Source organism: Oncorhynchus tshawytscha, linkage group LG26 (genome assembly GCF_018296145.1).
Source record: "Oncorhynchus tshawytscha isolate Ot180627B linkage group LG26, Otsh_v2.0, whole genome shotgun sequence".
In the NCBI taxonomy this organism is placed as follows: domain Eukaryota; kingdom Metazoa; phylum Chordata; class Actinopteri; order Salmoniformes; family Salmonidae; genus Oncorhynchus; species Oncorhynchus tshawytscha.
In genome coordinates, this window is record NC_056454.1 from 46072008 (window position 1) to 46084888 (window position 12881).

General features: G+C 42.8%; 1 protein-coding gene across 11 annotated transcripts in view; it reads left to right on the forward strand.

The window, feature by feature from the left end:
* Positions 1 to 12881, forward strand: part of LOC112224885 (dedicator of cytokinesis protein 9-like) — a 176600-nt gene that overhangs the window by 41135 nt on the left and 122584 nt on the right. For 7 of the 11 annotated variants that reach the window (XM_042306708.1, XM_042306712.1, XM_042306711.1 and 4 more), the window contains exon 1: positions 7351 to 7955. The exons of 3 other annotated variants lie outside the window; for them this stretch is intronic. In XM_042306708.1, the coding sequence (XP_042162642.1) occupies positions 7779 to 7955 (177 nt within the window). In that variant the 5' untranslated portion in view covers positions 7351 to 7778. Of the gene's footprint in view, positions 1 to 7348; positions 7956 to 12881 lie in introns of those variants that run through there. One more of the 11 variants, XM_042306718.1, reaches the window with a different exon arrangement.

Genomic DNA, 12881 nt, shown 5'->3' on the forward strand with positions numbered 1-12881 from the left:
ACCAATGTCTCTTCACATGGGCGGGCCACTGAGTCAGGCCTAATTCACTCATGAAAACCCAATTCTCACATTTTAGAAGCTAAAATCACATTTCATCCCCTCCCAAATAATTTCATAATAAAACATTTAAATTGCACAACAATTCCATGTGAATCTGATAACTATAATGTGCAGACTTTCCACTGTACCGTGTATGTCATCCTATCATTGATGAGAATGTCTCAGATGACAACCGAACTGACATCATATTCATTAAGTACCAACGCATATGTTCAACTGGTTGGATTACCAAAATATGGTTAATTTCCCGCCACCTTCTGATGTTCCCAGAATCTCTGTTTAACAAAGGCTATTCAAGAGTCCCTCTGTAGAGTCAAGAGAGAGGGAAGGGAGAAAGGTATTTATGGGGGAGGTTATAAACCTTATCCACAGGCCAACGTCATGACACATGGATGTTTCATGGTATTGTGGGGTATGCAAAAATGACTCAACTTTGAGCAACTGTATCTCCTGAATGTTTTGGCATTCAGGTCCAGAAAGTCACTTGGGCAAACATATAAACATATACATTTTTTTTAATTATTTTTTTTATCAAACTACATGCTGTCAAAGTGATTGAATTAAAATGGATTTACGCTGATGCCATTCTTAGGTGAATTTCCCTGTACCCATAGACAGGCTGCAGCCACTCTTAGATGAATTAACCTGTACCCATTGACAGACCGCAGCCACTGTTTGCATACATTTGTACTTCTAAATTCATAACAAATGAAATATTCATATGTTTTAGAATGAATCTCATTCTAAATGGTGTACTTCTTATCCGTCCTATTTCTGGTGGATCAACCTTTCCATTATATAGGAAGATGTACTGTTCTTCAGTAACCAGGAGAGATGCTGTACTGTATGTTCTTCAGTAACCAGGAGAGATGCTGTACTGTATGTTCTTCAGTAACCAGGAGAGATGCTGTACTGTATGTTCTTCAGTAACCAGGAGAGATGCTGTACTGTATGTTCTTCAGTAACCAGGAGAGATGCTGTACTGTATGTTCTTCAGTAACCAGGAGACATGCTGTACTTCTTCAGTAACCAGGAGACATGCTGTACTGTATGTTCTTCAGTAACCAGGAGACATGCTGTACTGTATGTTCTTCAGTAACCAGGAGACATGCTGTACTGTATGTTCTTCAGTAACTAGGAGAGATGCTGTACTGTTCTTCAGTAACCAGGAGACATGCTGTACTGTTCTTCAGTAACCAGGAGAGATGCTGTACTGTTCTTCAGTAACCTGGAGACATGCTGTACTGTTCTTCAGTAACCAGGAGAGATGCTGTACTGTTCTTCAGTAACCAGGAGACATGCTGTACTGTTCTTCAGTAACCAGGAGAGATGCTGTACTGTATGTTCTTCAGTAACCAGGAGAGATGCTGTACTGTATGTTCTTCAGTAACCAGGAGAGATGCTGTACTGTATGTTCTTCAGTAACCAGGAGAGATGCTGTACTTCTTCAGTAACCAGGAGAGATGCTGTACTGTATGTTCTTCAGTAACCAGGAGAGATGCTGTACTGTATGTTTTTCAGTAACTAGGAGAGATGCTGTACTGTTCTTCAGTAACCAGGAGAGATGCTGTACTGTATGTTCTTCAGTAACCAGGAGAGATGCTGTACTGTATGTTCTTCAGTAACTAGGAGACATGCTGTACTGTTCTTCAGTAACCAGGAGACATGCTGTACTGTTCTTCAGTAACCAGGAGAGATGCTGTACTGTTCTTCAGTAACCAGGAGACATGCTGTACTGTTCTTCAGTAACCAGGAGAGATGCTGTACTGTATGTTCTTCAGTAACCAGGAGAGATGCTGTACTGTATGTTCTTCAGTAACCAGGAGAGATGCTGTACTGTATGTTCTTCAGTAACTAGGAGAGATGCTGTACTGAGACATGCTGTACTGTATGTTCTTCAGTAACCAGGAGAGATGCTGTACTTCTTCAGTAACCAGGAGAGATGCTGTACTGTATGTTCTTCAGTAACCAGGAGAGATGCTGTACTGTACTGTCTTCAGTAACCAGGAGACTGTATGTTCTTCAGTAACCAGGAGAGATGCTGTACTTCTTCAGTAACCAGGAGAGATGCTGTACTGTATGTTCTTCAGTAACCAGGAGAGATGCTGTACTGTATGTTCTTCAGTAACCAGGAGAGATGCTGTACTTCTTCAGTAACCAGGAGAGATGCTGTACTGTATGTTCTTCAGTAACCAGGAGAGATGCTGTACTGTATGTTCTTCAGTAACCAGGAGAGATGCTGTACTGTATGTTCTTCAGTAACTAGGAGAGATGCTGTACTGTATGTTCTTCAGTAACCAGGAGACATGCTGTACTGTACTGTTCTTCAGTAACCAGGAGAGATGCTGTACTGTATGTTCTTCAGTAACCAGGAGACATGCTGTACTTCTTCAGTAACCAGGAGAGATGCTGTACTGTATGTTCTTCAGTAACCAGGAGAGATGCTGTACTGTATGTACTTCAGTAACTAGGAGAGATGCTGTACTGTATGTTCTTCAGTAACCAGGAGACATGCTGTACTGTATGTTCTTCAGTAACCAGGAGAGATGCTGTACTGTATGTTCTTCAGTAACCATGAGAGATGCTGTACTGTATGTACTTCAGTAACCAGGAGAGATGCTGTACTGTTCTTCAGTAACCAGGAGACATGCTGTACTGTATGTTCTTCAGTAACCAGGAGAGATGCTGTACTGTATGTTCTTCAGTAACCAGGAGAGATGCTGTACTGTATGTTCTTCAGTAACTAGGAGAGATGCTGTACTGTTCTTCAGTAACCAGGAGACATGCTGTACTGTATGTCCTTCAGTAACCAGGAGAGATGCTGTACTGTATGTTCGTCAGTAACTAGGAGAGATGCTGTACTGTTCTTCAGTAACCAGGAGACATGCTGTACTGTTCTTCAGTAACTAGGAGACATGCTGTACTGTATGTTCTTCAGTAACCAGGAGAGATACTGTACTGTATGTTCGTCAGTAACTAGGAGAGATGCTGTACTGTTCTTCAGTAACCAGGAGAGATGCTGTACTGTTCTTCAGTAACCAGGAGAGATGCTGTACTGTTCTTCAGTAACCAGGAGACATGCTGTACTGTATGTTCTTCAGTAACCAGGAGAGATGCTGTACTGTATGTTCTTCAGTAACCAGGAGACATGCTGAACTGTATGTACTTCAGTAACTAGGAGAGATGCTGTACTGCTGTACTGTATGTTCTTCAGTAACCAGGAGAGATGCTGTACTGTTCTTCAGTAACCAGGAGACATGCTGTACTGTATGTTCTTCAGTAACCAGGAGAGATGCTGTACTGTATGTTCTTCAGTAACCAGGAGACATGCTGAACTGTATGTACTTCAGTAACTAGGAGACATGCTGTACCACATATACTTGGCCTTGATGTTAACATCCACAGAGGGACCGGACAGGACCAAAGCTGAACCTATCATAGACATACAATATTTTTCACAAGTTTGGCTAACACGGCACAGTACAGTACAATAAAGTACAATACAGCACAATACAGTACAATACAGTAGAGGACAGTACAGTGAATAGAGCACAGTAGAATACAGTACAGTAAAGAAAAGTAGAGTACAGTATATTATGCTCTGTACTGTACTGAGTTTATTTACTCTACTCTACTGTACTCTACTGCACTCTACTGCACCCTACTCTACTCTACTTTATTGTGCTGCACTGTACGCTACTATACTCTACTGTACTCTGCTGTGCTGTACTTACCCTACTCTACTCTGCTCTGCTTTATTGTACTGCACTGTACTCTACTGTACTCTGCTGTGCTGTGCTGTACTCTACCCTACTCTACTCTGCTGTGCTTAATTGTACTGCACTGTACTCTACTATACTCTACTGTACTCTGCTGTGCTGTACTTACCCTACTCTACTCTGCTGTGCTTAATTGTACTGCACTGTACTCTACTATACTCTACTGTGCTGTACTTTACCCTACTCTACTCTACTTTATTGTACTGCACTGTACTCTACTGTACTCTACTGTAGTCTGCTGTGCAATACTTTACCCTACTCTACTCTGCTGTGCTTAATTGTACTGCACTGTACTCTACTGTACTCTGCTGTGCTTAATTGTACTGCACTGTACTCTACTGTACTCTGCTGTGCTTAATTGTACTGCACTGTACTCTACTGTACTCTGCTGTGCTTAATTGTACTGCACTGTACTCTACTGTACTCTGCTGTGCTTAATTGTACTCTACTGTACTCTACTGTATTCTGCTGTGCTGCGCTGTGATGTTAAAACTTGTGTAAAAAAACTTGTGTGATTCCGTTACTGTAATTCTGCTACTGGGTGTAAATCCACTTCACTTACTCTAGTTCAATAACCAAAAGGTACTTTTTTCAAGGTCAAGGTGCCATGTAATAGCCGACATGCCATTCTTTCTGTAGACATCTTTGAATCTTAATTCGGAGCAGATATTTAAGAGTTTTTGGATAATGTGGTTGCATGAAAACCTGAGGGAGATTTACCAGTGCACATTTTCAGTGGACATTTTCAGTGGACATTTTTAAAAGAAGTGCTTAGAGTTGTATGGTTCGGTAGACCTTGAAATGAATGGTTTTTGTTTTCCATGGTAATGCACATTTTAAAGTGCGTTACCATGGAATTGCCCTTCTCATATTTTTTTTATTCACTTGGCCGAACAGGGAGGACAAAGCTCTTGATTTTGTTATGTTTGAGCAGAGAAACAGCATTAGCCATGCAAAATGCGTAGAATGTCAGGCAATTAGCTTTAAAACTGAAAAATTGTCTCTTAGCTCCATGCCAAACAGCGAAGAATTGCTGGAAATGAGCTTAAAAACGGCAGAATTCTCTCAGCTCTATTGGAACATTTGTAGAGTTGCAGTAGATTTGCTAGTTAATAGACTGTTACTAGTGTACATTTCCAATGAATTGTGGGGAAGTCAAAATAATGAAACTGTCTATCAAATCTGTTCATTTTCAAATATTGATTACTTATACTTGCCATTATCATTCACCTGATGATAAGACAAAACTTTATTTAAAACCTCTTGCGATGAGCAAACCCGTATCTGGGAGCGTAATCATAGCCTCAAACGCATTAGCATAACGCAGTGGACATAAATACCCCTAGAAACTTTTCCTATTCATGAAAATCACAAATGAAATGAAATAAATATATTCAAACACAAGCTTAGCCTTTTGTTAACAACACTGTCATCTCAGATTTTCAAAATATGTGTTTACAGCCAACGCTAGACAAGCATTTGTGTAAGTTTATCATGGCATAATGCTATGCTAGGCTCTGCTGGCAGCAGGCAACATTTTCACGAAAATAAGAAAAGCAACCAAATTAAATAATTTTCCTTTGAAGAACTTCAGATGCTTTCACTCAGGAGACTCCCAGTTAGATAGCAAATGTTCCTTTTTTCCAAAAGATTATTTTTGTAGCTCCTGTTTCTTCATCATGCTTGGCTGAGAAATCGACCGGAAAATGCTGCAACTATAACGCTGAACTTTTTTCAAAATTTGCTCCATAATATCGACAGAAACACGGCAAACGTTGTTTAGGATCCATCCTCAAGGTGTTTTTAACATATATATTCGATAATATATCCGTCGAGGCAATTGGTTTCTCATAAGAAGCGATTGGAAAAATGGCTACCTCAGTATTTTACGCAAGATTTTCTGCGGGAGACACCATGTGACCATATGCTATATATGGTCCCTTACAGCCATTCTTCAATGGAAATGCCTAAAAAGACGTCACAATGCTGCAGACACCTTGGGGAATATGTGGAAAACGTAAGCTCATTCGTAGCTCATTCACAGCCATATAAGGAGTCATTGGCATGAGGCGGTTTCAAAAAATGTGGCGCTTCCTGGTTGGATTTTTATCTTGGTTTCGCCTGTAGCATCAGTTCTGTGGCACTCACAGACAATATCTTTGCAGTTTTGGAAACGTCAGAGTGTTTTCTTTCCAAAGCTGTCAATTATATGCATAGTCGAGCATCTTTTCGTGACAAAATATCTTGTTTAAAACGGGAACGTTTTTCATCCAAAAATTAAAATAGCGCCCCCTAAATCCAAGAGGTTAAAAAAAAAATGTTTGTAACATATAGTATATTGGGGGTCCCGGCGTCACCGGTTTGCCTGGGCCGGGGTCACTGGGCAACAAAAGTTTGGAAACCCTGTCTTAGCACACAAAGCCTAAATCATTATCCGTCTCTGCTGTGTTTTGTAAATAGAGATGACTTTGAGCAAAAGCACTGGTCAGTACATTTTTTTTTTTTTTACCATATATGACATTCTCTAGGTTTCTAACGTAAAGTAGATTTGTCTTTGAATACAGTCTGATTGACTCAGCTGCTGTTAGTATGTCAAGTCACAGAGTAGGTTTGCCACAAATCCAGTTTTTTTATTCGCTTTTCCTTGCTCGAGAAGATTACAGAGGATCATGTTCGTTTAGAAAACTGCTTTCCAAACATCCTGGCCCGAGGATGAAGTTTTTAATCAATGTTTGTATTAAGGCTTTCCTTAATCAGTATGCTGCTATGTCATTATTCATGATTTAGTCAAGTGGAAATTAGGTTAACTCAATAATTTGATTCAGGGAAATGTTGTCCCTTGTTGCTCCTTGTTTCCCACTTGGACTGAATAAGTCATGCTCCTCTTTGCCTGACTGTGGAAACAGCCTCCCTTCTGGATGTATCGCTACTTTGCCTGACTGTGGAAACAGCCTCCCTTCTGGATGTAGAGCTACTTTGCCTGACTGTGGAAACAGCCTCCCTTCTGGATGCAAAGCTACTTTGCCTGACTGTGGAAACAGCCTCCCTTCTGAATGAAAAGCTACTTTGCCTGACTGTGGAAACAGCCTCCCTTCTGAATGCAAAGCTACTTTGCCTGACTGTAGAAACAGCCTCCCTTCTGGATGAAGACCTGGAGTTAGTACACTTAATTTAGTCCTTAGTCAACTCCTTGATCTTCGTGGTCACATCCCCTCCCCTTGCAGAGCTTTCACTACTGGATTAGGTTGTGGTTATGCCTGCTTCTTTCTGAATGCATTCTCCAAAGAATGAAACAAAAGCTAATATTTTCATTCACAGATGTGTAGGCTGACTGTGAATATGGGGGAAAAAAGAGAATTGAGGTTTCAAAGAAGGGAGAGGCAGGGGAGAGGGAGAGAGGCAGGGGAGGGAGAGGCAAGGAAGGGAGGGAGGGAGGAGGGAGGGAGGGAGGGAGGGAGGGAGGGGGAGGGAGGGAGGGAGGGAGGGAGATCCGCAGAAGCAGCTGATAGAAGCTGCATTTTAAAAAGGTTAAGCGTTGGCTGCAGCAGCACTCACAGCATCCCTCATCCCCCAATCTCTCACTCTCTCTTCCTCCCTCTCTCTCTCTCCCTCCCTCTCTCTCTCTGCCTCCCTCTCTCTCTCTGCCTCCCTCTCTCTCTCTGCCTCCCTCTTTCTCTCTCTGACTGCTGACTGAGGCATCCTGCAAACACAGGCTGGGAGAGCTCTGCTCTGCTGTGGCTCTGACCGAGATTTCTTTCCCTTGCTGGATAAACTCTCTCTCCAGGCTTTCCGGGCTATGCCATCCTAGGAAGTTGTGGATCCGGGTGTGGCTGGTTTTCAAGATGAACCAATCTGGAGGAGGGCTGGATCTGGGGAACTGGGTCATCGTCCGACTCTCCTGAGGAGGCTAGTGAGTGATGCCTGTTTGGACTTGGAGTGATGGGGTGCACCACCAGTGTGGTTGTGTTTGACAGACTACGTACAGTCTTAGAGAGGAACTGTGGGTACACCTGCCAGAGTGGTGCAGCCCAGCCTGTTTGGCAGACAGAGGATGACCAAGGAGCATGCAGCCGGGGGGAGTCCTGGGTACCATGGCCAGAACCTAGAATACTGAAGGTGTGTGTGTGTGTGTGTGTGTGTGTGTGTGTGTGTGTGTGTGTGTGTGTGTGTGTGTGTGTGTGTGTGTGTGTGTGTGTGTGTGTGTGTGTGTGTGTGTGTGTATGTATATTCCTACATGTTTGTTTGTGTGTGTGTGTGTGTATATATTCCTACATGTTTGTTTGTGTGTGTGTGTGTGTGTGTATATATATTCCTGTGTGTTGTGTGTGTGTGTGTGTGTGTGTGTGTGTGTGTGTGTGTGTGTGTGTGTGTGTGTGTGTGTGTGTGCATACAAACGTGTGTATATTTTGCATGTGTGTTGTTAATACTTCTGCCAGATTGATCGTCTCTCCATCTTTCTGTACCTTCCTGTACTATACAGTTTAACACACAACCTTCCACTCCTGCTTTCCCTTTAGATTCAACAGCTGCCAGGTGCTTCTTTAAATTAAAGATTTAATCAAAGCAGTGTCCGGAGACAGGATCTCAGTTCCTAAATCGACTGTATTCCCATAACCTGTCCATTATGTGGGGAACTTTTCAAGGTTTCCTTTAACACCAAGCACCATGGTAGCAAAATGTGATATGACAAATGGATCAAAGATGGTCAGAGCCCACTTTACTGTAGGTCAAAGCATCTACCAGGTTTCCTGATCTGTAGGGAAGTAGGCCTGATCCCATTGTGTTGCTACAGTGGCTTGCGAAAGTATTGACCCCCCCCTTGGCATTTTTCCTATTTTGTTGCCTTACAACCTGGAATTAAAATAGATTTTTATCATTTGATTTACACAACACTTTGGAGATGCTAAATATTTTCTATTGTGAAACAAAAAAACAAAAAAGACAAAAAACAGAAAACTTGAGCGTGCATAACTATTCACCCCCCCACCCTCCACCCCCCTCCCCTCCCCAAAGGCAATACTTTGTAGAGCCACCTTATGCAGCAATTACAGCTGCAAGTCTCTTGGGGTATGTCTCTATAAGCTTGGCACATCTAGCCACTGGGATTTTTGCCCATTCTTAAAGGCAAAACTGCTCCAGCTCCTTCAAGTTGGGTTCCGCTGGTGTACAGCAATCTTTAAGTCATACCACAAATTGGATTGAGGTCTGGGATTTGACTATGCCATTCCAAGACATTTAAATGTTTCCCCTTAAACCACTCAAGTGTTGCTTTGACAGTATGCTTAAGGTCATTGTCCTGCTGGAAGGTGAACCTCCATCCCAGTCTCAAATCTCTGGAAGACTGAAATAGGTTTCCCTCAAGAATTTCCCTGTATTTAGCATCATCCATCATTCCTTCAATTCTGACCAATTTCCCAGTCCCTGCCGATGAAAAACATCTACACAGCATGATGCTGCCACCACCATGCTTCACTGAGGGGATGGTGTCCTCGGGGTGATGAGAGGTGTTGGGTTTGCACCAGGTATAGCGTTTTTCTTGATGGCCAAAAAGCCCAATTTTAGTCTCATCTGACCAGAGTACCTTCTTCCATATGTTTGGGGAGGCTCCCACATGCCTTTTGGTGAACACCAAACGTGTTTGCTTATTTTTTTCTTTAAACAATGTTTTTTTTTCTGGACACTCTTCCGTAAAGCCCAGCCCTGTGGAGTGTACGGCTTAAAGTGGTCCTGTGGACAGATACTCCCATGTCCGCTGTGGAGCTTTGCGGCTCCTTCAGGGTTATCTTTGGTCTCTTTGTTGCCTTTTTTTAATAATGGATTTAATGGTGCTCTGTGAGATGTTCAAAGTTTCTGATATTTTTTTATAACCCAACCCTGATCTGTACTTCTCCACAACTTTGTCCCTGACTTGTTTGGAGAGCTCCTTGGTCTTCATGGTGCCACTTGCTTGGTGGAGCCCCTTGCTTAGTGGTGTTGCAGACTCTGGGGCCTTTCAGAACAGTATATATACTGAGATCATGTGACAGATCATGTGACACTTAGATTGCACACAGGTGGACTTTATTTAACTAATTGTGTGACTTCTGAAGGTAATTGGTTGCACCAGATCTTATTTAGCTTCATTCATAGTAAAGGGGTGAATAAATATGCACACACCACTTTTCCGTTTTGTATTTTTTAGATTTTTTAGTGTTTTTTTTTTTTTCATTTCACCTCACCAATTTGGACTATTTTGTGTATGTTCATTACATGAAATCCAAATAAAAATCTATTTAAATTACGGGTTGTAATGCAAGAAAATAGGAAAAACGCCAATGGGGGTGAATACTGTATATTAGCAAGGCACTGTATATTAGCCCAAAGCCACTAGATCGCTTTTATGTACTTAATATGAGCATCACATTAGTTTTTTGATAAATACATCCATTTCCTCCTTTAAGTGACATACTGCATTTCAGAAGTAAGCCTAGAGGACTGTATTTTACTTGATGCTGTGTGAAATATAAGCGGAGGTGTGGTGAATCTCCCCTCTATGCTCCGCTCAATGGGTTAAACCCTGTACAGTGAGACAGTGGGTTCTGTGTCTGCTAGAAATCAATCAACCCTTCCAGCTGCTGGCTGGCTGCAGTCGGGGGCGTCTTCTGTTCTACCCGGTACCAGCTTGTCTGTCCTGACCTTTGTCTTGTTTTCTCTCTAAGGATGCATCCCAAATTGCACCCTATTCCCTATATAGTGCAGTTATTTTTTAGCTGAGCCCTATGGTCCATGTAGAGAATCGGATGCCATTTGGGTTGCGTCCTAACTATGTCTGATGGATGCTGATGGCCCGTTCCTCCTGCTAAATGTGACAGTCAGGTTAACTGTGATGTGAACAGATTGAAGGCACACACACACACACACACACACACACACACACACACACACACACACACACACACACACACACACACACACACACACACACACACACACACAGACTCAAATAGGGGTGGCAGGAGGAGGAAGATATTCAGTCCAGGCTCATACAGTAAAAGGCTCTGCATGGTCAATCTGACATCTGCAGTGGTCATACAGCATTTACGGTGATATGGCCTCTGAAATCAGGGCATGCAGCTATTGTCATACCGTAAATACCATGGTAAATAAACAAACTAAATAAGAATAGCAATTCTAACTTTACAGGAGCATCGAAACCATATTGCACATAGTGTTGCACACTTCATGCAATGATTCACAAATGTGTGGATATTTTACAAGCCTGTGATTTTCAACAGAGCAACATTGCTGTCTTCTGGTATTAAGGTAATTATTGTGGCTGAATCTTTGTCTTTACACTGTTACCACTCAAAGGGGGGTATGTGGTATCAGAGGCAATGTGGGAGATGTCTCTTAAAGAGAAATGTTAATCTAAACTCAGCAAAAAAAAAGAAACAGCCCTTTTTCAGGACCCTGTCTTTCAAAGACAATTCGTAAAAATTCAAACAACTTCACAATTCTTCATTGTAAAGGGTTTTAAACACTGTTTCCCATGCTTGTTAAATGAACCATAAACAATTAATGAAAATGCACCTGTGGAACAGTTGACAGATGGTAGGCAATTAAGGTCACAGTGATGAAAACTTAGGACACTAAAGAGGTCTTTCTACTGACTCTGAAAAACACGAAAAGATAGATGCCCAGGGTCCCTGCTCATATGCGTGAACGTGCCTTAGGCATGCTGCAAGGAGGCATGAGGACTGCAGATGTGGCCAGGGCAATATATTGCAATGGCCGTACTCTGAGATGCCGAAGACAGCGCTACAGGGAGACAGGACGGACAGCTGATCGTTCTTGCATTGGCAGACCACGTGTAATAACACCTGCACAGGATCGGATCATCCGAACATCACACCTGCGGGACAGGTACATGATGGCAACAACAACTGCCCGAGTTACACCAGGAACGCACAATCCCTCGATCAGTGCTCAGACTGTCCGCAATAGGCTGAGAGGGGCTGGAATGAGTGCTTGTAGGCCTGTTGTAAGGCAGGTCCTCAACAGACATCACCGGCAACAACATCGCCTATGGGCACAAACCCACCGTCGCTGGACCAGACATGACTGCCATAAAGTGCTCTTCACTGATGAGTCGCTGTTTTGTCTCACCAGGGGTGATGGTCGGATTTGCATTTATCGTTGAAAGAATGAGCGTTACACCGAGGCCTGTACTCTGGAGCGGGATCGATTTGGAGGTGGATGGTCAGTCATGGTCTGGGGCGGTGTGTCACAGCATCATCGGACTGAGCTTGTTGTCATTGCAGGCAATCTTAACACTGTGCGTTACAGGGAAGACATCCTCCTCCCTCATGTGGTACACTTCCTGCAGGCTCATCCTGACATGACCCTCCAGCATGACAATGCCACCAGCCATACTGCTTGTTCTGTGCATGATTTCCTGCAAGACAGGAATGTCAGTGTTCTGCCATGGCCAGCGAAGAGCCCAGAACTCAATCCCATTGAGCACGTCTGGATCTGTTGGATCGGAGGATGAGGACTCGGGCCATTCCCCCCAGAAATGTCTAGCAACTGGTTGGTGCCTTGGTGGAAGACTGGGGTAACATCTCACAGCAAGACCTGGCAAATCTGGTGCTGTCCATGAGGAGGATATTCACTGCAGTACTTAATGCAGCTGCTGGCCACACCAGATACTGACTGTTACTTTTGAATTTGACCCCCCCCCCCTTTGTTCAGGGACACATTATTCCATTTCTGTCAGTCACATGTCTGTGGAACTTGTTCAGTTAATGTCTCAGTTGTTGATTCTTTTTATGTTCATACAAATATTTACATATGTTAAATTTGCTGAAAAAGAAACACAGTTGACGGTGAGAGGACGTTTCTTTTTTTGCTGAGTTTATGTCCGTCTCTTTACACTATCTCTCCTGGACCTAGTTTGTGTTGTCAAAGTAGTGCAGTGAAAAGAGGTTCTTAGGCTTCTGCTCTTTAAGTATTTAGTCCTTTGTCTTTATGTCACTCCTGCTAAGCTGTTGTACAGCGTGACTA